Here is a 27,080-nt window from a genome sequence, read left to right as displayed (position 1 = left end):
CTCCTTCTCTGCCTCCCAAGCTACAATCTGTGCATGTCATTTCTACATTCCCTGTGCTTTTGTGGGGAAAGTGGTTTTAGCTGAGGTAGCTCTAGTAAGAGAAAACTGCATCATCTTCTCTTTGGGAAACATTCTGTTTTTTATTTCTCCTATCATTTATCTCCCATTCCTTCTCAGCAAACACACACAGTGGTAGCCTCTCCTCTCTTGGACTGAATCTGAGGCTCTCATTTTAGCTCTGAGTGCTACCAGCTCTGAGCTGGTTCATGAGGCTCCAAGGAGCGAAGTTGCTATTCACGTCTCACCCTCCTCCCCCTGGGAATAATAAGAGGCATCATTCTCATGTATATTTCACAGATTTACAGTGGGCACCAAGAGGCATGAAAATATGCTGTTGAGACAGGCGTTTGGCATAAGCGAAGTGTCAGCAGGCTGGTTACACAAAGGAGAGGGGCAGGATCTCTGCAGAGGGTCCCCAGAGGTGTCAGTCATTTCCCTGGATAATGCAGCATCTCCTCCTGCGTCACTTCTTCTTGTAGCACCGCCACGCTGGGGTGTACTGAAAGGATGATGTGGCCTGGCCTGACATTTTTCTATTTGAGGCCTCCATTCCAAGCCCTTTGATGTCCTAAATAATATCAGACAATGGTAGCCGGTCCCAGGCACAACATCTCACCCAGAACAAAGTAGGCTTGGGGCAAGTTCTAACTGTCTTTGCTGATCCCTTATCCTTAAAAGAAAAATAAAATAAAAAGGAGGGTAAGGTGTGAACTAGATGGCACCTACATCTCCCTCTTCCTGAGATTGTCCTGAGAGGGCTCCCATTTGGTCAGTAACTATTGAGTCATTTCTGGCCCATCCTAACACAGACAGGAAAGTGAAAGAAGTTCAGTTGAAAGTAAAATAAGGCAGTTTTTACAAAATTAGTCTTTGTTCTTCTCTTCTTTGAATTGGGGAAGGACACATTCATGCCCACCCAACAACACTCAACATCTCAGCATCGCCCTCCATCACGTAGGGTCAGCCCAGCTCTAGGATATGATTCAAATGTTACCTTCAATGACCAGAGTTAATCAGTGAAAGAACAGGGCATTGAGAGGCGCAAGCTAGGAGATAATTTGAATTTTCAGTTCAAATATATCATATATAAACTCTACCCTCTAGGTGGAGGCGAAAGAAAATGAGAAGAGAGGAGTCCACCATTACTTCTTAGGAACTCAGAGTCAGCTGGATCTGCTGTTGGTAGTGCAGAAAGGGCTCAGGGTAGGCCAGGAGTAGAGACTGAGGGCAGGGAGAGGGTGCAGAGTAGAGACAATGTGGGGCCATTGCAAGGCCTGCGGATGGAACTAGAAACAGCACCTTGACCCCGTGAGCAGCCCTGGGGAAGATTCAAGCTGGAGACACCCTAGACGCATCCCTATAGAGGCATCAGAACTGCGACAAAGGACAGGAAAACGAATGTTAGTCGACTGTGTGGTACTCACAGGTCAGAAGTCTGACTCAAGGCAAGTGGGCACTATTGCCCATTTTATAGATTTTAAGTATTTTGTCCAAGATTATCAACTTACCGGTGACTGGGCAAGAATTCAGACCCCCCCCAGATCTTTCACCTCAAGACTCTTATTCCGCACCTCTCATCATGCCATCCATGTCCTTCTACACGTCACTCTAAAACCTTATGCGTAGCAGAGTCACTTATGTTTTATTCTAAGCAATCTATGCACGTAACAGAGAACAACTTCACAGCTTAAAAGCATTTCTACTTAACTTTGCAACCTCTGAGGCTCCCAGCAACTGTGAGAGATGAGGATGTTTATCTGCTTCCCCTACAGTTGCAGAAACCAACATTCAGTGACTTTCTACTCGTTTCCTATTCTGTTCTCTTCCTGATCCATCTGACTCCCTGAGTACCAAGCCCTCCCCAGTTTTCTCAAAGATTTGCAAGTATGCTTCTATGAAAAAGACAGGCTCATTATAACTTATCAGATTGAACCATTTAAAATTTCTGATTTTCAACCAGTTTTGACTACAAATATGGCTATTTCATGAGGTTCAACCTAATAAACTGGACCTCAAAATGAAGGTCCAATATATGCTATGCTTGGCTGGATGAAACACAGGATACTTAGACTGTCATCACTTTAGGTTACTTACGGGACTTGCCTGACGTGGAGAGAGAAAAGAAGATGTTTTTAGAACAGGATGGAATCGTAGAGGTAAATCAGGAAGACATGGATGAAAGGTGATACCAATGCTATTTTAGAACATGTGACAATATGAATAACTGTACAGAATAATAATTAAAAAAAGACCAGCTCATAGAGAGCCTCAGAGTGGAAGGCAGTCACTATGAAGTCCCGAGAGAGACTGGCAGTGGACTCTCCAGCCGGTAGGCAGGAGGAGACTCTAAGTGTCTGGGTTTGACAGCAGAGGAGATGGTAAAGGTGCATTTTCACTTCTGAAGCAGAAAGTGCAGGGAATTTCCACCCCACAGCAAATCTGCTGGACCAGCTGGACCAGCTCAAGGGGGTATCCAGGCCCCAGCAGAGCTGCACCCCATTTAGCCCACTAGCCAAAGTGCTGCTCAGAGCCATTCTGCTCCAGCCAGGCTCTTTCTAGCGGGCAGAGCACGCACAGGACAAGTCTGTCTGCCGCTACTGCCCACAGGGAAGGGAGCCCAGGAGACCAGAGGGAGAGGGAGTGGGAGGCATCATGTGTACAGGGCTTGTGCACTCTCAACCTTCACCCAGCTAGACTGGGTAAATCCAAGGGCACTGAGTCAGAGAGAAGGACAATGAAGTAAAATAGCTCTCTTTAGTACCTCCAGCCTTGGGAGGGGTGGAGCACGGTGGTAAAGAGTGAGACCTTGGGAAATGGACCTGTGTTGAAATCTAGATCCACCACCAGCAAGCTATGGACTTTGGGCAAGTTACCTGATCTAAGACCCAGTTTTCAGTCTGTCAAATGAGGAAAATAGTGAAGCATGAACACAGAATCTGGTGCTAAGTGAGGCTCAGTAAATGCCAGGTACTTTTACAAGCTGATGACACACTTAATACAGGTCAACAGTATCACGACTTGTGTGGCATCTTCAGGCTGTGGTGGTACATCCCTCCAGAGCCCACTGTTCTCCACTGTTCTATACCTTCACACCTTCCCCAGCCTGGGTAAGCTGTTCCCGAGGCCAGCTAAGTGATAAAAGGAGAACTCATCAGGAGACCCCATAAGAGAGGACTCCCTGTAAACAAGCCAGGCCACCACAGGCACCGCCTCTTTCCTCCAGGACATCAGCTCCGGGGCTCACCAGGCCCTGGTTTAGTTTGGCTAAGCAAACAGGCATTTCCCTATAGCTTCTTCAGGTGCTCAGTTGGAGCCAGGGAAAAACTCATACAGGAAAAAGAAAAGGAACACAGGTATCCTACAGAGCTGGGGGGAGAAGAACCTGGACTGTGTTTCTGGACCCTGTGCTTTTTTGAAAGACTGCTTTTAAGTGTACAGTTCAGCGGCAGTAAGTACTTTTCCAATGTTGTATAACCATCACCATCATCTACCTCCAAATTTTTTTGTCTTGCAAAAGTGAACCCCTGTACCTGTTAAACACTAACTCCATAATTCCTCTTCTTTCCGCAGTCCCTGGCAACCACCATTCCACTTTCTGTCTAACCCTAACGCTAGCCCTGCCCCTTCCTCTCTAAGCTCCGCCCCTCCCACCTATGCCCCCGCCCACTAAGAAAAGAAAAGTGATAGTTACCTCACAGAGTGGAATCGTACAGTATTTGTCCTCTTTTGTCTGGCTTATTTCACCTAGCACAATGTCTTCAAAGTTCATCCATACTGTAGCGTGCGTCAGATTTCCTTCTTTTTTAAAGTCTAAATAATATTTCATTGTATGTATATCCCACATTGTGTTTACCCACACATCTACTAATGGACACTTGGGTTGCTTCCATCTTTGCTATGAACATAACTGTACAAACACCTCTTTGAGTCCCTGCTTTCAATTCTCTTTGGGGTATACATCCAGAAGTGGAATTGCTGGACCGTATAGTAATTCTATGTTTAATTTTTTGAGGATTCCCACACTGTTTTTCACGGCACTTCACCCTTTAACTTTCCCACCAGCAGGGTAAAGGTTTCCGATTTTTCCACAGCCTCACAAACACCTGTTATTTTCTATGGTTTGTGAAAAAAACAATAGCTTTCCTGATGAACCACCATGAATTGGTTTCTCATTGCAGTATTGACACGCAGCTCCCTCACGGTCAGTGATGTTGCCCATCTTTTCATGGACTTATGACCATTTGTATACCTTCTTTTTGAGAAATGTCTATACAAGTATTTTGTTCATTTTAAAATCGAATTGGTTCTTTATTGTTGAGTTGTTACATAACTGCATATTAACCTCTACCAATGGACTTTTAAGTCCTTCCTATACCTGACACTCAGGCAGCACCAAACTCCTAAAGCAGTCACTCTGGACCCATTAGAATTACCAAGGAACTTAAAAAACACTTAATGCCCAGGCCCTTGGTGGCTCTGAATTAACTGGTCTGGGATGGGGCATGAAGCATCAGTATTTTTTAGTCTCCTCCAGGTGTTCTAAGATGCCCCAGAACTGAAGCCACCACTGCAAAGTCTTTGTCCCTTGGGAGGTGCTGCCTTCGCCAGTCACTGCTGAGAAAGTCAGGGGGGATTAGGAAGAAGAACGATTAGGTTCACAGGGCCCAACTCCAGGGAGAAGCTCTAGGATGTCAGGGGGGCTGTAACAGGAACGGCAGGCCCCTCTGCTTTGTCACACAGCTCCACCAGCAGTCCTGCCACAGAGATATCAAGAGGAAACAAGCAACCACTGTCTCCTAGGCAGCGTCAGGAAGGAAAGACTGGAGAAAGGCCCTGGAGCCTCTCGGAAGCCCAGCAGGCAGAGTGTGGTACAGAGGTTCAGCGAGGAGGTAGGAGCCCGGGTCTCAAAGCCCTCCCTCCGTGGCTTTGAGAGGTCACCTCGCTTTCCTGTGCCCAAGAGAGCCCCTACAAGAGAGGAGGCTGGCCAGTGCAGTGATTCTCAACCTTTCTGTCCCTTGGATTCACCTGAGGAGGGTTTGAAAAACACTGACGCTCAGGTCTACTCTGGGAATTCCGACACCTCTTGTTCTAGGTGGGGCCTGGATCTTGTCGTTTGATAAAGCGTCCAGGTGGCCCCAGGCAGCCAGAGTTGAGAGCCTTGCTCTAGCAGTTCTCCAAGCTCCCTCCTCAGCGCTGACATCCAGGGCTCTTTTGTCTCCATTTCTGGGGATGGCAGTCGTGCCTGAGTACCCAGGCAGCACTCAGCACACACACGATTTCCTATCCCTTAAGATTTGTAGGAGCACTGGCCTGATGCTCTCTCAAAGGTTAAGAGGACCAGTTGCCTTCCGAGCATTGACAAAGAAATGAATTCTGACCTCTGGTGACACTGGAGGATGCCCTAGCCTATTCCACAACCCCCAGAAGATCATTTCAGCCTCAGTTCCATTGGGCATAACTTGGGAGGTGGAGTGCCCACTGGAGACAAGTCACTTGGAGAGGAGAGAAGGCCAGGTGGCCCACAGGCAGCCTGCTGGATGGGAAAAGGAATAGCTTATCGAATTTCTGCTAAGAGGCTGAGACTCTAGACAGGTCCTAGAGAGAGACAGAAGGGCTTTTCCAAGATGAGGCGTGTGCTTGAGTGTGCATACTTCCAGCTGAGGCCTTGTTAGGGCTGTGAGGATGCTCTGAGAAGAAAGACTTAAACCTAACTGCTGGGAGTCAGGAACCTGGAGGAGGGGGGTGGATCCTGAATCCTCGGGGTGAGAAGCCAGTGAGAGCTCACAGGCTGCCATGTGGAGCCCCGCCTAACTGGCTTATGTTGGGAGAGAGCAAGCAGGCTGCCAACAGGAAGAGCCAAGGAAATGGTGATAGGCACTACGGGTGGTGCTCATAAGAAGGCATGATGGCAGCAGAGTTAGCTGGAAAGTTCTGCGACAGTCTCCTGGCTTTCTTGCCTCTATTTTGCATCCCTCATCCTCAGCTCCCATTTCTCAATTAACTCTCCACTAACTGTATGCCCCCTCTGGACACCTCCACCTCCCCTGGTGGGCCAGGGCAGGGAGGGGATGCAACCAGCCAGGAACCAGGGAAGCCAGGCCTAGGGCAAGAAGCCCAGGTCCTCCCCGGAAGTCAGGTCCTTTCTGATAGGCCACCCCACACTGGGAGATGAGTCACCAGTCAAGTTTCCCTGCAACCGAATGGCTGTCCTGGCTTTGTCTCTGGAGATGGGAGTTTTCAGTCATTTTGCTGAATAATTTGTGGAAGTGATATAATAACTATAACTTCTCCTGGCAACTAACATGTATTGAGAGCCAGGCACTGTTCTAAGTGTTTTGCATATATTACTTCATTTCACCCACACAATTCTAACCGCTTTGTTTGTCCCAGGTTCCCCCATGGTGAGATTTCAAGTAGAACCTGAGATCCCCTGCTTGTCCCTTCCCCAAAACCACCAGATTCTCTAGTGACCACTTCAGAGGACCGAGGGGCCACACCTGCAATCACTGATCCACACAACTTCCCGATACAGAGCAAAGAGGGAAACGCGGGTGACGGCTGCACCGGGGGAGGGGAGCACAGGGTGTGTGTGTGTGTGTGTGTGTCTGTGTGTGTCTGTGTGTGTCTGTGTGTCTGTGTGTGGAATGAGGTGAATTAGCTTTAAGCAGCCATTCTCCAGATGGAAACCACCCCTACCCCCTCCAGGCCCTTGGAAGGACCAGTTCAGTTCAGTTCAGTGGCAGCACCAATAATGCAGCCTGCTATCGCCACCTTGTGGACGAGAGGAGGAAATCAGGTTTAGAAGTGGACCCGATGGAATTCCAGAAATGAAAACATACCACAATTTCATTAGTCAGTAGCATCAACAGCTCTCCGTGGTGACCATTACCCCTGCTTCCCGACAGAATCAGGTCCTTCCCTCCTCCCATTCCATAAATACCTAGCACAGGGTTGCACGGAAACCCTGAGGTAGATGTCTGACCAGTGACAAAAAGAAGCTCAGAGTTAAGAGAACTCTGCTGTTTTCTGGGCCTCAGTGTCCTCAGTGTAAAATGAGTGACTTCCAGGCCCTGACCGCCTCGACTTCTGAAGTCAGAGGCGCTGGTACTTGAGTGTGCGTCGGTGTCCCCAGGGACTTACTAAGATGCAGACGGCGGCCCCGCGCCAGCATTTCTGGCCCAGAAGGTCTGCAGTGGGGTCTGAGAACTTACATTCCTAAAAGTTCTCAGGAGATGAAGATGCTGCCAGTCCAGCGACACCCCTTGCCTGGAGAATCACGGTTTCCAGGGGCTTAGTCTCCCTGGTGTGAGACAGTGAATAAACAAGCAAGTGGGAAGAATACAGAGCTTATACAAAACAGAAGCCAAGGCTCCAGTAATCTGCACATCAGAGGCACATAAATGAGTGTCTCAGACCCTGGCAGGGCTGAGGGGAAGGTCAAACTCAACTGGCTTGTGCTGGGTGTTACCCCCAGGTTTGCTCAGGCTTCTGTGAACCATGAGCACCTGGTGGGGGGTGCCCAGGGAGCTGACAGCAGCTGGGGAGGGGGAGGGGTTAGTGGAGAAGGAATCTAGGTACTGGGCTGTGGGCGGAAGATAACTATTTTGGATGTGTGGCGATACAATGGGGGAGTTAGACGAGATCTGGTGGTTTAGTCGCTAAAAGTCGTGTCTGACTCTTGCCGACTCCATGGACTGTAGCCTGCCAGGCTCCTGGGTCCATGGGATTCTCTAGGCAGGAATTGTTGTTCAGTTGCTCAGTCGTATCCGACTCTTTGCGACCCCATGGACTGCAGCATGCCAGGCTTCCTTGTCCTTCACCATCTCCCCGTGTTTGCTCAAACTCATGTCCACTGAGTCGGTGATACCATCCAGCCATCTCATCCCCTGCCGTACCCTTCTCCTCCTGCCCTCAGTCTTTCCCAGCATCAAGGTCTTTTCCAATGATTCGGCCCTTCACATCAGGTGGCCAAAGTAGTGGAGCTTCCAGGCAAGAATACTGGTTGTCGTTTCCTTCTCCAGGGGATCTTCCCAACCCAGAGATTGAACGTGGGTCTCCTGCATTGCAGGAGCATTGTTTGCCGACTGTGCTACCAGGGATCTTAAGGGTCATCTAAGTCAGCCTTCATTTGTAAGATGAAATGATTCAGAAAGATTAAGTGACTCTTTCCCAAAGTTACATGGTTGTTGTGCTGGACTGGCAGCATCTTCATCTCCTGAGAACTTTTAGGAATGCAAGTTCTCAGACCCCACTGCAGACCTTCTGGGCCAGAAATGCTGGCGCGGGGCCGCCGTCTGCATCTTAGTAAGTGCTCCCAATGCACTCCCTGCACAATGCACTCTCTTCTCTGGGAGAAATCGCACAGGTCAAAACAGGCTCCTGAGACAAGCGAGTGCCATGATGCGCTTCTAACAAGTGGGCCACATCTCCAGCGGCCTCTGGTCCTCATCCCTCCCCCTCCTTTCTCCCTACCTTTCACCAGGGGGAAGAAGCAGTCCATCTCCACGCTGCTTCGGGAGTGGGAGATGCACAGGGTGCTGCTGGGGACCAGGCCCTCCTGGGGGGGGCTCCGCTCCGTGGTTCGGACCAGACACCAGCCTGGCCGCTCGCTCGGCCGCTCTAGCAGCTCCACCGTCTGTCCCACCTGGATGCTCAGCTCGCTGCTGTGGCCTGCGTTGAAGTCCTGGAGCACCACGGTCAACTCACAGCCGCCAGAGAGCTTTTGGGGGTGAGGTGGGGGTGGAGTAAAACACGAGGGCATGGGCGAAGGATAGGTGGGTGGGTGGGGAAGGGGACAAAGGATGCATGAGAACAGAGGAGAGGGGGAAGGGAAATAGCAAGGATGGGATTCAGGGTGGAGGAAAGGGAGAAGATGGGAAGGGAGTCGGGAAGAGGAAAGGAAATCAGGAAAAAGAAAACAGAAAATAAGAAATTAACACAGTGTTATTCAATTACTGTCGTTCACTCTAGCTGGAGTGACAGTCTGGAGCCTACCCAGAACCGGGCTTTGCTCCTAATTCCTTCCTGTAGCGTGGGAGTTAGTTCTTTTCATCATTCCTTTATGAGCTTCCAGCCAACGGTGCCGTCCAACCCCGGCCCAAGTGTGTCCATTTTCTTCTTCCAAGGGCTCCTCTGCCCCACGCCTGGCTGCACTCCTGGTCCTCACACTCTTCTGGCATCATTTTTAACTCACTCACTCTCACTTGATTCTAACTGACTTTGGGAATAATGGAGATGACCTCCCTTCCTTCTCATTCCTGCCACCTTCCTCATCCCCACCCCATGCTGCAGCCATTAGCATAAAATGTAGGCACTAGAGATATAAAAGAGAACAGACCCTCAACTCAATGGCAGACACAGAAGACTGTTCACCTGGAAGGAGACTAGAATCATCTGCTTGCTCAGCCCCTGGGAAGCAGGGGGAAGATGGGCAGAGAAGAACGGGCGCATCTTCCTTAGGAACCAGCCTTAGTGCTCCAGCCTTCTTCCTTCTAGGCCTGCCACCATTCCTGGGGCAGAATCAATAAAACTGGGGAGAGAGACCCTGCGACAGGAACACCCTCTACTAGTTGAACACTGAGACTTATCACTCTCACCGAGAGAAACCATTCGGTATTCATTTGTCTTCTGGAACTCAGCACACAGCCTACCTCTGGGAAGAGCTGCTGCACTTAGGGGTAGGGTAAGAAAGGGGCGAAGGGAAGGAACAGGAGACCCAGGGGCCCAGCTCAGCAGCCTGTTCTCTAAGATTCAGGGGGAAGCTCCCTATTATCTCCAGGGAGCTCACCTTCAGTCTGCACATCTTTGATTTAAGCCTCCAGGGCCTGCACTGTCAGTACCAGCAGCGGTAGCTATGAATTTTACACACATCCAGAGAGGCTTCTGCTGAACGGTAACCACGGCATAGGTAAGCACAGTGAGTAGGGAATCAGCAGTCTCCCCAGCGTCAAAAGCTCAGCATTCAGGACTGTGAGAATTTTCTATTAAAGGAACTTGAATGTTACAGTGGGCTCGAAAAGGTTAACATGACATATCAGACTCATAGCTGCAATATGCATCATTACCAGTCACAAAGCACGGAGTCCACTCTAAACACATTTCCATGGATCGGCATGGTTCTGCCATCAGGGTTAGGTCAAGAAGAGAAAGTGTAGGACAAAAGGTGGGAGGTGGAAAGAGACGAGAAGAAAGAAACATGGTTTTGGTTCATTTTTCCCATGTGACTCTCCTGGTCCCATTAAGTACACAGACCCCACTACCCACTCAGCTGGTGTTATCTTCTCCGAAGTGTCATTTAGAGGAGGATGTGGAATGGAAATACCTCAAGTCTGAAGAGTGCTCTTACAGCGTGTAAGGTACTTTCACATACATTATCCACTCCACAGTCATTTCTTACATCAAGAAATTTAAGCTCAGAAATGTCAAGATCAGTGGTTGGAACAGTGAGTGTGCATGGAAGTCACGTAGGGAGGTTATTGGAAATGCAGATGCCCTAGCTGTTCCCTCCCTTGCACTTGGATTAGAGCCCAGAAATGCATATTTTTAACCAGGAACCTCCAGGCCTCCTCCTGAAACTCAGGATTCTGGAAAGGGGATTCCCTGGTCTACTATTTGAGAAACACTGCTAGGTGGCTTCCCATACTCACCCAGCTGGGCTTGAACCCAGACCTCGACTACAAATCCCTTGCTCCTTAAACCACATGCCACCGGGCAAGTCACACATTTTCAGGCGTGTCTGTGGCTGCAGAGGGTCGGAGGCACATAGGGAGAAGACGCCAGTGGCCTGAGCTCCTGGGTCTCTTAGAGTGCCTGCCCTACATCAGGCCTCTTAAGTTTTTGGATTGAAATTCTTGACCAGTTTGTACTACATATGAATAAATGTATCACTGAAACACAAATTCTATTCTGATATTCTATTTAATTTTTTCCCCTCTCAGTTGCTGGTGGCATCCCACTAGGTCGACTACACTTTCTACTAATGGACCATTTGTAGGATTCTGGGCTAGGTGACCACGACATTTCCTTAACTCCAAGAAGTTCTGTCATTGAGTTTCTATGCCCCTGTGGCGTTCTCCTCTGTGCCACCCTCAGGAACTCAGGTTCTTTCCTGGGGCGAAGGGTGCACAGGGCCTGAGATGTAACCTGCAACCTTTTTAGGGCTGGGTGCCGCCCTCTGAGGACTGTTGAGGGAACGCAGAGGGGGCCTGAAGCTCTGGCTGCAAACAGCTCGGTAGGGCACCAGACATAAGGCCCATTGCCCCTGAGGGCAAGTTACAGCCAGACCCACCCACCAGCAGCGAGAGGACCAGGGTTGGGTAAGAGCTTGGAGCCACGCTGTGCGCTTCTACAATTCAAAACCCAGTTCTGGTAGAGAAGCCTGGAAACACCACGAGGTGGTGCTGTTTGCCTCCTGCAGGCTGACAGTCCAGAAATGAGGGCGGGGAAGACGAGGGAAAGGCCTTTCTGTATCGCTCATGCTCTAGGTCCAGCCAAACGCACTGGAGTCAAACACAGGGTTGATGACCTGGCTCCTCTCACCTCAATGGCTTAGTCAAAGACATTACTACACGGGGTCCCCATCCCCATGGCAACAAGGGAATTCCAAAGAGTGGCAATGGAGGGAATTAGGAGAAACGGATGAGGCAGTGGTGAGCCATGGCTGCCCCCAAAACAACCCCTTGAGCCACGGGGAAATTTTAGGGTGTACAGATTTGGGGTTCACAACTGAGAAACAATGCTTCAGAAAACCCACAGTGGAATTAGTACTGAAAAGTTCTAAGAGCCCCTGTTGATATGGGGAGGGTCAAGGGCAGAGGGACCAAGAGATCTCTGAGGAAGCTTTGCACATTTAAGGTGCTTCCTTGCAATTCTTAAAGTAATTCATTCAGGCTTTGTGCCTTACGCTTTCTGGACTGCGATGCTTCTCACCACCATCTGAACATTTCACTTCAATCATGTCTGAGTCTTTGCAATCCTATGAGCTTTAGCCCTCCAGGCTCCTCTGTCTGTGGGATTTCCCAGGCAAGAATACTGGAGAGGGTGGCCATGCCTTCCTCCAGGGGGTCTTCCCAACCTAGGGATCGAACCCCTGACTCCTCTATCTCCTATACTGCAGGCACATTCTTAACCTCTGAGCCACCTGGGAAAGCCCCTATACAGAGGGCTCACTAACCAATAAGCCCAAATCCCTCACAAATACTAAATTATCAGCTCCATAGAAAAGTTCACGTGTATATATTTCTTTCCAACCAGTTCTGGTGTCTCCTGATTCACAGAGTCCCATGACCATTATTTTCTCTTCCTCCTCCTCCCATTTCCCAAGGACCAGTGGCTGTGTCCCCATCCTCATGGTTTCTTATTGCCTTTGCAGTGAGTGGCACATTTGGGAAGTTCCCACCTCTCTGCCTGAGCTAAATCTCCAGTCCTAGGAACTTACACAGCTTTATCTAACAACCTGTTACAGAAAATGCTGCAAAGAACAATTCCTGTTTTCACTTAACTAGTTTCTTCACAGGCAATTAAGAACTTTTTAAGGTCTTCCTTTGCAAGTCTTTAGATTTTTATTTTATATTTCTCAGCATGTTTGTTTTCTAACTTTCCTTTTAGGCTTGTGGATTATTTTTCCCATCTGGCTTCATTGTCAGAGATGACCCCTTTGTGCTTTCCCAACACAAAGCTGCCACATACAGCCTGTCTTTCAGCTGTTCCCCTGCTTGACTGACTAGCCATGGAGACATGCACGGAGCTGGAAAACCACTGCCCATTTACCCTCCTTGCCTCCACTCTGGGCTTGTCTTTTGGCCTCTTGACTCCTCCCCAAGGAGGGCCATTCACAGCCAAGGCAGCTGTCCAGACACTCTCTCTCTTCCTCAGTATCTGCATCTCCCAGAATCGACTCATTTTAAAGATGACTTTGCTTTTAATGATCAGTTCCTTGAACAACTTCTCCTTCCTGAGCACGCAAGCCTTCCACCTAAGCAGCTCTCATTCTTACATCTCTGATGCGTCTATCTCTCCCCTTGCCCCATCCTCCCATTTCATGGCTCTAGACTTGGATTACTTTAATAATTTCTTCAGCCTCCCGGGCCCTCTTTGCCTCCTTTAACTACCTGTTCTCTCCCACTGCCAGCTGTCTGTCCATGAACACTTATCTGGGCCTCACCCTCTTACACCTGCAGCTTCACTCTGAAGTTGCCCCATGGAGATCTGCCATCAGGCAGCTCACTGACTTTCTCAGCACTTCAGATGTCCTCCTCCCCATTGAGCTGAGCTATGCTTATCATCAAAGAAAATAAAGCTATGATCAGGTTCTTTCTTTAACTAGTTCCCAAGGGTAAAGCAGGCCTTGTGTTCTAGACCCGTTTTACTGATCAAAATGTAAAAACTTGACTTTTTTCTCTCTTAGCAGAGTCCCTGATTTCTCTAAGATGACCATCACTTCCCCGACAGTAGCTTGTTTTTCGTTCATGATGTATGTTTGAGTCTCTTCTACCAGCCTGTTGCTTATTCCCTCTATGAACAACATTCCTATTTGATGGGTGTCCTTAGACCTGTCTCTCATATCACAGAGGTCGCAGGTGATTTGATGGGCACCATGAAGGACTGTCATGTCCTGTCCAAAATTTTGAGGCTGCATTGAAGTTTTACTGCATATTTTTAAACTATCTGAAATGGTTGTATAACTTTCAAACTATCAGTTCAATCCTACTCCAGATTCTAAGACCAGACTTATTCCTGCTAGAAAAAATGTCATGAGTCTTGCCCTGATAGCACAGTCTCAGCATGAAGCTGGGTGTGATGGAGTCTTCTCTGACCTTGCACCCCCGTTTCTGTAATCTCCTATCTTTCTCACTTCACAGTGACCCCCCCCTACTTAGCAGTGTGCCCCCGTCTGGCCTGGGTGTGAGTCTTTGGTGAGGCCTGTTAAACCCCTCTGATGCTAATTACCGTCTGTGTCTGCTCCCATTGCCCCTGAGTCATCAGCTGATTCTTTCGCTTCCTCTCCCAGTCGCTCTCCTTTTCCAGGTCCAGGCTTTCTTGGTGGAGCCTGTTCCCTTGTTGCCCAGTCTCTGGGTGGGCTTCACCCCCCACCCTCTGTGATGCTTCCTAGAGGGCAGAAGGAGCACCTCACCTTCCCCCCGCTCCTCGGTGACAGTACATGCTACTCCACACTGGGGAAGACTTCATAACCCCCCCGGCTCTTGCGCATATTCACCAGAAACCACTGCTTCCATGTAGGTCGTTTTTGCTCGGTTACTATTTGGAGAGTAATGGAACCTCCTTCTTGTATAAACAGTGTGCACTAGATCACCTCTGTGAGCTTCCCCAAGTTACAGAAAAAGAACATGAATATTCCCTGTGGGGTTTCCAGTAATATTCAGAAGTGGAGGACAATACCCCTCCCTTCTGTTGTTATTTCAGAGCCTCAGCTTCTGTGTGCTCTGCTAATCAGATTCTCCCCAGGCAGCACAGACTAGTGGTGAGGCAGGGACTCTGGAGCCCTTTATCAGTTGTGTGACCAGGGACAAGATATTTAACATCGTGGTCTCGGTTTGCTCATCTGTAGAATGGGGATATGTCACAGTACCTACTTTGTAGGTTGTTATAAGATTAACTGAGATAACACTTGTAAGTATTAAATAAGCTAATACTTTTAAATATTTTTAAAGCACTTAGTGCCTTGAGCAGAATTAGCTGAGTGTTTAAAAATGAATGCCAGAGGTATTAATTTATTATTATTTAAATTTGAAGAGAAAGTTAGGAATAGAGAAAAATGGAAAAGAGAAATCAATTTGATGGTGCATTTATCTGGGAATAGACTGTGCCAGATGTATCAATATATAGGCATGTAAATGATTATATAATGATTATGCCATGAATTAATCTGCAAATGAAAACTTTTATTTTTTTTTTTCCTTTTTAAACATCTTAATGGAGTCTTGTCCTAAACCCAGCCGACTAGAAGAGCTGGCCCTTGCTGTCTAGGGAAGGTGATGTGGACACCTTTAAAGGTTTCCCAAGTCAGCACACCAGTTCCCTCAATTAGCCCTGCTTGATCCTCAGAAAGCCTCAGGAACTGGAAGCACCAGGCAACAAGGAGGGCAGGAGTTCAGGTGGGGCTGAAGAGGTAAGATGGGCTGAAAGTCTGTAAAGGAAACAGATCCCTAGTTCCCCCTCTACCCAATGCACACTTTCCTGAAAAATGGAAATTCACTGAATATCTACACACAGAGTAAGGAGATGACCACATCCTTGTCCCTCTTGGCTCCCAGAATCCTGGCAATCAAATACAAACACTTGAGGCTCTTTCATTGGGGAAACCAGAAAGGTGTACAGAAACTGACAGCTGGGAACCCCTCCCCACAAAGCCGTGGTACCCTGCCAGACCACCAACAGGGAATCCTTCCAGTCAATAAGCGCCTTCCTTTTACACAGAATATGTGGTTAGCTTTCTTGGTGCCGCAGGATTCAGCTAAGAATTACCAGACTTTTCAGAAAAGTCTCCCTGACAGAGACCAAACCAGGCAAACACAGAGGACCAGGAAGTCAGAGGGAACAAAATGCAGGCAGGACGAACTTCAACAGCACTATAATGTCCTCAGAGAGATAAGAGGATATTTTATCCATGAAAAAAGAACAGGCTGCTACAGAAAGGAGGAAAGTTACAGGATGAGAAAGCGCCCTTAGAAACTAAAATCATGGTTGAAAAGGGACATTTCGTATATGGGTTGGTCTCCACATTGCAGGCAGATTCTTTACCAGCTGGCCACCAGGGAAGCCATCTGGGTTGGAGATATATTCAAATTTTCCAAAAAGTAGAATAAGAACACCAGCAGAGGAAAATAAGAGAAAAATAAGACAATTAAAGAAGCAATCCAACAAGTTGTAGATAAAGTAGAAAGGAATAAATTGCAAAGAAAAATTCCCAGGACTGAGGGCATGAATTGCCAAATTGATACAGTGTTCTAAGTGCCTGATGTAATTAGTTTTTTGTTTTTTGTGTTTTTTAAAAGACCTACTTTAAAGCACAGCACTGGCACATATCAGTAAAAGGGCATCCTAAAAGCTTTCAGAGAGGAGAAAAAGTCAGGTAAAACTCCAAAAATCAAGAATCATAATGATAGCAGATTTTAACAACACTGAACATAAAAGAAAATGGAACAATTTCTTTAAAATTCTGAGGGAGAATGACGTCCAATCTAGAATTCTATGCCCAAACCATCATTAAGATGAGTGTACACTAAAAACATATTCAGACTTTAAAGACTAAAAAGTTTGCCTCAACAAGCATTCAGTGAGTATTATGATTACCATTTGTTTTTCCCAATTTTCCTTAATTTCTCTTTACTTTCTTTGTTTCTCTTAATGTGATATGCCTTTGACACATAGAAAATAAAATTAATTCCTTCATTCCCTTTATTAAAAAAATTAACTGTCTGAACCCACAAAATGGTTTCTGATTTTAGCAAAGCATTCATCAGAGTCTTATGCGATAAACTTTTAGTTAAAACAATGAAATGTGGACTGAGATGATGCTGGAACTGTTGGGTGGATTTATGGCCTGTTGGAGGTGAAAGGAATCTGGGGGCTCATCTGATCCAATCCTTGCATTTTACAGATGAGAAAAATAACTCCCCAAGAACGAAAGGAACTTAACCAAGGAAAATAGTGTTTGGAAGACAGTAGATACTAAATAAACATTTGTTGCTTGAAAGGATACGTTAGTAAGTAAGCAAATGAGTTAAGTCAGATATTATTCAACCTTCTTTTCTTTTAGATACATAAATAATTAATTGACTCATGACTGCTGGCTCTGGTTGCTCTGCGTGGGTCTTCTCTAGCTGTGGAGAGCAGGGGCTGGTCTCTCTAGATGAGGTGTGCAGGGTCCTCATTGCAGTGCTGTTTTCTTGCTGCAGAGCAAGGCCCTAGGGTGTGCAGGCTTCGGCAGCTGCAGCACACAGGCCTAGCTGCCCCGTGACATGTGGGATCTTCCTGGACCTGGGATCACAGCTATGTCCCCTGCACTGGCAGGTGGATTCCTAACCACTGGACTACAAGGGAAGTCCTATCCAACCCTTTTAACTCACACAGGGAAAAAGTGAGGCTCTCAACCTAGTTGGTAGTTGGGCCAAGACCAGACTCGGGTTTTCAAATTTAGGCTCAATACACTTTTCACCAAACTTTGCTAGATTAATGACGTCATTGCTCTAAAAGAATAACACAAGGCTCTAACTCCACTTTCCCACCGAATGCCTCGATGTATGGAGTGAAGCCAGTGTGGGAGGAGGGCTTCCAGATCCATGCTGCAGAGGCTGCAGAGCTGGGAGAGGCAGCTGGGATGACAGATCACAGGAGCCAGGTGTCTTCGTGGGTTTCTCCCTGGCCTCCTACTCAAGGCTGGATTCTTTAAGAGATATCTGCTGTCTGCTTTATGAAACTGTTCCCTGCTGGTGAAGAGCTGTGGTTTTTAAGAACATTTTCCGTGTTTTTAATTTTCATTCATGGTTCTCAGTCTGCGTTCCAGGGGAGTACAGAGGATTTAATTCTTCCTTTTTTAAAACATTCCTTCTAATGGCTCCAGAACATGTAGTCTCTGATATTTTCTTCATATGCTTCTGGATAAACTTCACTATGTTACTGTCCCTCCTAATAGGGTGGTCCCCATTAGGACTGAACCTGTTTCCTTAGATGGAGTCTTCCAGCACAGACCAAGGCACACACTAACTTCCCAGGAGTGACCGCTATACTTCCACGTGGTTCAAGAGTCTCTTGTTAAGTCAAACTGTTGATGCCTATTAAGCAGAATCTACTGCAAACCCCAATCTGAACTGCAGAGTCTTCTCAAGCCTGCACCTGCCCTTTCTCTACTTGGGGCTCTGAGACTTCCAACTCAGAGAATTTTCTTTTTATCTTCATTAAATGAGGGGTGACCTGTTGACCCCGTGACAGAGGGGCTTGTCTCAGCCCTTGCTGAGAATGTAAGAGACAGCCGGCCAGCTGCTGGCAAGCTGGCGGGTGGGGGGTGAATTACAAATTCACATTCAGAAGTACATTCTCAATGCTTTGACTCAGAAAGCAAACACCCATAGTGACATAGGCCAAAAGAGATGCCAGGAAACATCCTGTTAATTTCTCATTTCGGGGCTGAATAAGATGATAATTCACATCTGAATGGCCCTTTATGGAGTACAAAACTCTTGCACAGACATTATCTGACTCTCACGGATCCCTGATTTTACAGATGAGGAAACTGAGGCGTAACGAGCGGGAATGACAGGCTCAGGGTCACAGAGAGCAAATCACAAAGGCAGGACTCCGAGTCTTAGGAGTGCAGTTATCTCATCCACACTCATTCGCTTACTCTGCAGCCAGCCACTGAGCTGGGCACAGGGCACAGAGCAGCGAGGCAGACGGTTGTGATGACCTGCCCTCAGCAGGCTTACTAGCTGCTGGGGAACACACATCATACGAACACCCAAGTACCACAGGGGAAATGCAAGGTGCCGGTCCAGGGATGAGGAACAATGTCCCTTACTACTGCCCCATGGGTACTTGTCACGTGAGTGTATGCTGCTCGGTTCTTGTCTCATCACAACGATGATTTGGAGCGACGGGCATTAAAGCCCTTGGCACGTCACAGCTCTCAGGTCTTGAACAAACCGTGTCATAGCTCTTAGACAAATCAGTGCTACAGCTCTATTTTATTTAGAAGACAGCAGGAGAATCCATCCTTGAAGAAGAGAAGAGTGGAGGAGGGCGCCAGTGGTTGGTGGGGGCGGGAGCGGGGGTGGGGGCGGCAGAGAGAGAGAGCAAACGCAGGCGAGACTGAGAGGGAGAGAGCGCCTGGCTCCTCCTTTTATATGCCTTCTCCCCCCGCCTCCCCCGCCCCCCAACCGGGCCTGCCCTATGCAAATTGGGCTCAGCCAGGAGTGCTGTTCTGCCTGGAGTCCTCACTCCGTCCTCGGACCTTTCTTTGACCTTCCTTTGTGCTACTTTCGCGGGCTTTTCCCCTCCTTGTCTTTTAGCCACGGCCATCTGGACTCCTTTTCCCTATTCTAACTACCTAACGGTGCCGCCACGATTGTGCCTGCTCTGAATTGTGTCTGTTATTAGCTTCGGCCCCTCCCTGGGCCGGGACAGTGGATAACAACTTCACTCCTGCTTACCCACAAGCCAGGGGGACCCGAGAGCACCTGCCTCTCTCTGATGCCGGCCCACTCAGCTCTGTCACCACTGGGCCATCTCCAGTTGTGCAGATGCCAGCTCTGCAGATGAATGATCTGGAACAAAGGCCCAGCAAAGACAGAGAGCAGCAGCAACAGAAAGGTTCCCAGAGTCTCATCACGGCTTCCCTAAAGGTTGTCGTCTTTGCCGTCAGGGAATCCCTGTTAGATTTCCTCTTACCGCTGGTCCTACCCTCCCCTTTTCAGTGTGAGTTTGGGTCTTGGTCTGTGACCCCACACTGCCTATTTCCCAGGCTCACCCACTACTGGGTGAGTCCTAATGGGACTTTCTGCTTCTATCTGCTGCTGTTGGCTGGTTTTGCTCTGGGACTGACTGCCAACCACGTCTCATGTCTGGATCCTGACACTGTGTCTTCCTCACCACTGCCTCCCAGCCTGGTGACCAAGTATCAGCATGCCCCTGCTGGACACTGCTTACTACCTGCTCCCTACTACCTGTCTGGGATCTGTGATCTAGTTTCATCTTCACTTTTTTAACTTGCATTTTTTCAGAAATTTTATTAACAAAAACTTTTCTTTTTTTTAAAAAAGATATGCCTTGGTCCATTAGGAGTTAATGTGTTCTCTGCTCCTGACTTTCAATTCAGGTCAGTGCTCCATGAACAGAGGAGCAAAAAAAAATGTTAGTCGCTCAGTTGTGTCCGACTCTTTGCAGCTCCATAGACGGCAGCCCACCAGGTTCCTCTGTCCATGGGGGTTCTCCAGGCAAGAATACTGGAGTGGGTAGCCATTCCCTTCTCCAGGGGATCTTCCCAACCCAGGGATTGAACCCAGGTCTCCTACACTGCAGCCAGATTCTTCATTGTCTGAGCCACCAGGGATAACAAAAACTTTCCTTTCTTTTTTTTTTTAAAGATGTGCTTTGGTCCATGAAACGTTAACGTGTTCTCTGTTCCTGACTTTCAATTTAGATCAGGGCTCCAGTAAGAGAGGAGAAAAAGAACAGTGCTAATGGCGCACTGTGGCCGCTAGAGGGAAGCAAAAGCTAGGACTTACGAAAGGCAACAGCCACACTTGGGGTGCTTGGCTAGAAAGGAGACTGGATCCTACCCTGCTTAGGGCACATGTGGGAAATATGAGACAGACGGTTGCATAGTGCCTGGCACACAGTAGGTGCTCAATACATGTTTGCTGGATTAAATTCCTAATTTTAGATATAAGAAAGCACAGACCAGGGAAAGTTACATGACGTGATCACAAAATCAGAGTCAGGGCCCTCTCTTCTTGGCTCTCAGGCCAGTGTGCCTTTCCATCACAAGGTACACCAGTCCCCCTCCCCGTCCTTTTCTGCTCCTTTCTCTCCCAGATCCAGATTTCTCGACCTGTCCAGCCAGATTCCAAAACATCCTTGGACAAAACTGTAGTCATTTGTGCCCCTCTCCTCCCTCCCTTATACCTAATTTGAAACCTGGCCCCATCAGGTCATAGACCCTCTTTGTTGCCTTTTGGACGGCTCCTCGCTAATCCAGGCCTGCACCAGCCGCCTCTGAGTTTCTGTGGGTGTCTCCTCATATCTACTCTTCCATGCTCCAGCATCATCATAAATCTGTTATTTTAGGTACACATCAACTCCACCGTGTCTGTCCCTTCAGATTCTACCAGCCTCATCCTAGCTTCACAGCCCCTGGAATCACCCCATTCGCTTGTTTACCCCGACTTCTACCACGTGTCGAGAGATGTTCTCTGCTTGGCCTCTTCCCAGACAGGTACCGGTCATTTCTGCCTCTGTGACAGTCCCACTGAAAGCTCCCTCTTCCTCTGCAGACCCTGCCTTCCCCACAGCTCTTGATTCCCTGCATCTCACGTCTCCCACATTCTTTGGCAGTCGTCTGCACAATACGCTTCCTGGGACTAATGTGACCTGACCAACGTGTTTGATACTGAAGCAGTCAGAAGGATTTACTCTGTCTCTTGCCTTTTTGGTTAAGTTACTGAATTTGTAGAGTGCCTTCTCAGATTCATCAGTCTTCTCCTGCTCTATGGCGTTGCTTCAACAGTGGGCCTGCCAGGGCTCTGGGTTTGGCAAGAGTGGGCCTGCCAGGGCTCTGTGTTTGGCAAGAGTGGGCCTGCCAGGGCTCTGCGTTTGTCAAGAGTGGGCCTGCCAGGGCTCTGCGTTTGGTAACAATGGGCCTGCCAGGGCTCTGGGTTTGGCAAGAGTGGGCCTGCCAGGGCTCTGCATTTGGTAACAGCCACAATGACTGTGACTGTTGCAGTGTCTCAGCATTTTTTCTCACAACTTTTAGCTTTTTGATTTTTCCTGCTAAGATATGTCAACATCTGTAACTCAGAAACTGTGTTTTGTTGGTAGTGGTGGCAATGGAGTGGCGGGGCAGGGGGTGGGGGAACTAGTAAGACCAAGACTTCCCTGGAGGACAGCATGGTGGTTTGTAGGCTGGATTTTGAACTCAGCAGTCTGAATGTGAATCCAAGTTCTACCTTGGAAATGGAAGATACAAGGTCTGTCTAAGTTCCTCATCAGAAATACTGAGGTACTGAAATGAACAGAGTTGCCATTTTGGTTAAAGATAATGCATGTGAAGCACTTGATATCCAGTTAATGGCTATTATTCTTGTGATTTTTACTACTGTCATTATTATTTGGTGTGATTGGTTGATTTATTGAGTGTAGATGCAACAGTCCCTTTTCTTTAGAGAGAGAAATCATTCATTTTATTTTAAAACTCTTAAGTGCTATACATAGAGAGAGTGCATCTATCAGCTCAATGAATTTTCTCAAACTGAACACATCTGTGTGATCAGCACCCAGACCCCGGAAAAGAACATGGGCAACAGCTCTGAAGCCTTACTCACACTCACTTCCTGGTACCCCCCACAACCTTTTTTTTTTTTTTTTAATTGTGGTGAGAATACTTACTATGAAATCTGTCCTCAACACTTTTTTAAGTGCACAGTGCCCAAAGCTGTACTGTTGGCTACAGGCACAATGGTGTACAGCAGAGCTCTAGAATCCTGAACATTCCCTTCTATGCTGTCCTGCCGCGTGACTCTGAGCAGTGAGGGTTTAACAGAGTCAGAATATTTCAACTTCTTTCTGATAGTCGCAGAAGCTGGGGTCAAATATTAAGGAAGAGTACTAAACTGCAGGTCCGGTTAGAATATCTGGGCTAGACTAAGATTTAATAGCTAATGGCAGAATGTAAAGTCAGGATCATAGACCCTCTAAGAACTGGGGTGAGATGGGAACTCTATTTTCCTTAATATATAAATCAACTATACCAAATATGGGTTGAGAGCAGACATCCATAGTTTCAGAGGAGGCAGAGGAAAAATCAGTTTGGATATCTTTAAAAATTTTGGAATTTTTTCTTCACTGTGCCCCTTTCCTTGTGATTAGGAGTTTAGTAGCTAGAAAGGGCTGGCTTGATCTGAGATACATCCTGGACAGAGTAATCAGGGAAGTGAGGGGCAGACTTGGTGAGGAAGTTGATGGCCCATAGGAGCGCACACCACCTCAGCTAAGAGTTCCTAGTGGCAGCACTCGGCTGGAGAGCAGATTTCTTTATATCCTGAGGAAAAGATGGAAATCGGTGGGGTACTTGGGCAAGTTACGGAAGACTAGGCAGTGTGCCTGTGGGAGGGCCCCTGGGCCCCAAATGTTAGCACACAGGGAGGAGAATGAGCTCTTAAGGGCGGCTGCTCCTTTTCTGGCAAAGTGCAGGAACCAGTGGTCCTCACCCGCTGGGCTTCCAGGAACAGCCTCTGTGTCTCTGTGTGAGGCTCCCACACTTCAGCACAGCTGCTGCTGGCAGCTGCAAGGTGGGTTTTTTTAATCTCAGCATATGAGGTTTTGAGAAAAGAAAGGCTCCCTGCACATCAGGGAAGCTGAAAATTAGAGGAAGAAATTCATGATTCATTCTCTAGGCATAAAGCCACTGTCACATATGCCACAAATGTCACCGGATTTCCCAGGTCTAGTGTGGACCTCAGGCTCACTGGCAAAGGATGGAGAACATAAAAGACTCCAATACACAGAGTTTCACCCTTCATATACCAGAAAGGGAAAATGAATAAGGAAGCCTTGCTGCTACAGTAAGAGTCAGAATTATTGGTCATTATGCAGCAAGTAAAATGTTAGGTAATACAGGAAATGTATATTCTTAAATACAGCCAGACCATCGATAAAGAGTACAGACATTACCTCTGGCCATAAAACTGAAGCAAATCCCCTTTGTGCATGAGAAAATCCTAATCTCTTCACAACATCCTTTAGCACCCACCTCTTCAGCCTTCCTGTCTGCCACAGCAGTCTACAATCCACACGTCCAGCTATGTGGACGGCCAGTCCTGAATACCCATCTGAGGGTATCTGTTCAGCTGTCCCCTCTGCCTGGAACACCTTGCCCCCCAGTTCCCACCTGCCACGTTCTCCTGCTCCTGTATGGTTGAGCTCAATTTCCTTATGTCCTGATTAATTATCGAATTGATTCATTCAACAAAAATGTATACTGAGTGCTTACAATGTGCCAGGTATCGCTTTAGAGACTGTATTCAGCACTAAAAAAAGAAATACTTCTGACCTCATGGAGTTTGCATTCTTGTAGGGGAGGCAGGCAGTAAACAAGATAAACAGGTAAAACAAGCAGCATGTTAGAATGTTAGTGATTAAGTGCTAAAGAGCAAAAGAGAGCAAGGAAAAGGTATGGAGAGTGGTGCGTGGGTGTGTAGGTCTGGTGTGTGGGGTGTGTGGGGAGTCTATGTGAGGGGGTGCAAACCCCTTCTGGCTGCATATCTTCTGCAAGAATGTCCAAAACCCCACCATCTCATAATTGCTTTTTCTTTACATGTTGCCAGTGCATAGTATATGTACCTCAATTATGGTATTTAACATCCTTATATTTTTATATAGGGTCTACTTATACACATGGGTCATGCTCTGCAACTGGAATCCAGATCCCGACAGCTTTGTGTCTTCAGACTCCAGCCCTGGACATATTTTATGCAGTCTCTGTTCACATAGGGTTTCACGAATTAAGAGAGAACTCTGCCCATGAAGTCAGAATCTAATGTACCCTTGCTTCTGTTTTTCCCCCTTCAATGTTCTTTCTCCTAGATCTTTTTCTTTTTATTTTTCTTTCTTGCTTGCAACAGAGGGTTTCTTAATACTTTCCTGAGAAGGTATCATCATCAGTTAATCTCTCCTTCGCTAGTTACTTCTGAATGAGACTAACCGCTCATCAAGTAACAGGGAGGCAGGGGGACTGCTAGGTAGTGGGAGCTGATCTCTTATGGAAACTCATTTGCAGAGAAACTAATAAATTAAAAAAAACCTTCTGTGGTGTTTAAAAAATATGCCCACAAATTCTTTGACATTCCACCCTTCAGTGATTGGTGGAGCTTAATTCCTCCCACCTGAGTGCTAGCTGGACTTAGAGGCTTGCTTCTAGTGAACAGAATATGGTGGAAATGTTGAAGTTGACTACTAAAGCCAGGAAACAAAAAACACAGTAGTTTCCGCCTTGCTCTTTCTTGGATCACTGGCTTTGAGGGAAAGCCAGCCATCATGTCATGAGGACACTGAGAGAGAGGACCATACGGTGAGGCGCTGAGGCCTCTGGCCAACACCCATGTGAGGGAGCTCTCTTGGAAGCAGGTCTTCTAGCCCCAGTCAGACCTTTAGAGACTGCAGCTTTGCTCACATCCTGACTGCAAACGCAGGAGAAACCCTGAGCCTGAACTACCCATTTTGAAGTTACTCTTGGATTCCAGAACTGCAGAAATGCTTAGATAATGAATATTTGTTGTTTTAAGTAGCTAAGCTTTGAGGTAATTTGTTACACAGCAATAGAAATTGAGTGAGTTCTTGTTCTACAACTAACATTGAGAAAGTCAATGAACCTCTCTAAGCTTTAGTTCTTCAACTGTGGATAAAGTAGATTTGGGTCAGAAGATTAAGGGGTGCCAGCCCTCAAATCCTATGTTCTCTGAACGGAACACTCTAGGAATAATGTAGTATATGTCAGTTCAGTTCATTTCAGTTGCTCAGTTGTGTCCGACTCTTTGTGACCTCATGGACTGCAGAACGCCAGGCCTCCCTGTCCATTGCCAACTCCAGGTAGTATATGTCAGCTATGTATAAAATGTATCAATAACAATTTTGATCTCTCTGAGCTATTTCTGCAGATTTAGATAGCAAAGGGATCATCATTTGAACCCAAAGGTGCAATTTATGTTCTGAGAAGTGATATTCATCTTAGAAAGAGATACACACAAAAAATCCCACCAACAGATTTTGGTGCTTAGGAGGGGCCTAGAGAGGTAATATCCTTTACATGTGATGGTGCTTCACAACTGACTACGAGCTGTCATGCATATTTCATTTAATCCTCACAAATCTCCATTTTATAAAGGGGGTTGAGGCTCAGACAGTTTTGGTAACTTGCTCAACATCATGCAGTTATTATGTTCTAGAGTTTGAAACCTGAACCACAAATTCTTTGTTACTAAATTCTACTTTTCCCTTACTCTCAGCTGCCTCCCTGATGAAATGGCAACCCACTCCAGTACTCTTGCCTGGAAAATCCTATGGACGGAGGAGCTTGTTCGGCTATCGTCCAAAGGATCGGGAAGAGTTGGACACGACTGAGCAACTTCACTTCACTTCACTTCATTCTATTAAGCAGATTAAGGACATTCCTAGCATGACACAACACCTTCTACAAGAAACTTCCTGCAGAGAGCTGCTGGTAGGGGTGGTCTTACACAGCAACATCTTCTATCACAAAACTCCATTCTATCCTGCATCCAAGTGATTGGACCAGAGTGGTCATCTGCCCATGGACAGTGAACAGCTGACCAGGAATAAAGGACACGGCCTGGCGTGAAAAGATGAACAGGGCCAACTAGATTCTATCTTTTAAAAAATGTGAGCTAGGAAACGGCAAGAGAATGACACACTTACCTGAGGGCAGTGCTGTAATTATGAGAAGAAAGGTCAGTGGGGTTACAGCGGGCCACAGGCAAGTCAAGGTTATGTGGGAACAGAAAATGGAGTAGGTAGAGGTGATAAGGTGAAGACAGATGTATAGCTCTATCTATCTGTCCATCTGTCTGTCTGTCTGTGTCTATCTGTCTGCTTATCTACCTATCCACCTATCTTTCTATCTGCTTATCTCTTGAGAAAAGAGAGACTGGGACAGAATAAGCCAGACATGAGGAGAGGAACTTGAAATGGAAGCACAAGTGAGGTCCCTATAACCATCTTGGATCTAGGACCGTCCTACAGACCCAGGCCCACAAGGTCTGAATCTACTGTGGCCACTAGGATGCGATTCCTATGAGAGTCCATCTCTCTCATAGATCCCTGGTGATACTAACCCGCTTTGCTGAGTTCTCTTGAGAGAGCTGTTTACCTTACAACTAAACAAATGTAACAAGAGCTGGCATGGCTAATATGAAATTTAATAAACAAAACTGTGTGAGTATAAAATTCCAAAAATCATGAGGGTTTTCTAAATCAAAATATACATACACAAAGAGCTCCATGGACTCTGACAGTTAAATAACAAAACCACTTGTGATACCAAAACCGCTTATATTTCATGATACCCAAGACATAGGACATGAACTCTACTCCTTCACAGGATAACTGTGATTATGAACTAACCAATGGTTTTTCAGTTTTAAGAAACTGCTCCTAACTGTGCAAAAGAGTCCAGAGCAATGCAAAAACCAACTAAGACATCTGTGTGTCCTAAGCTCTGTTGTAGAGGTGTGACTGGCAAACAGGGAAGAGCCTTGTGAAGCTCTAAACGTCAC

The 27,080-nt window shown here is 47.1% G+C and overlaps 1 protein-coding gene across 2 annotated transcripts in view; it reads right to left on the bottom strand.

Annotated features, from left to right (window-relative positions):
• Nucleotides 1-27,080, bottom strand: part of KALRN (kalirin RhoGEF kinase) — a 694,704-nt gene that overhangs the window by 127,563 nt on the left and 540,061 nt on the right. For both annotated transcript variants that reach the window (XM_068966221.1, XM_068966292.1), the window contains exon 34: nt 8,533-8,779. In XM_068966221.1, coding sequence (XP_068822322.1) covers nt 8,533-8,779 — 247 coding nt within the window. The remainder of the gene's footprint in view (nt 1-8,532; nt 8,780-27,080) is intronic.

Source organism: Capricornis sumatraensis, chromosome 1 (assembly GCF_032405125.1).
Source record: "Capricornis sumatraensis isolate serow.1 chromosome 1, serow.2, whole genome shotgun sequence".
NCBI classification, from domain to species: Eukaryota; Metazoa; Chordata; class Mammalia; order Artiodactyla; family Bovidae; genus Capricornis; species Capricornis sumatraensis.
This window is presented reverse-complemented; position numbering and strand designations above follow the sequence as displayed.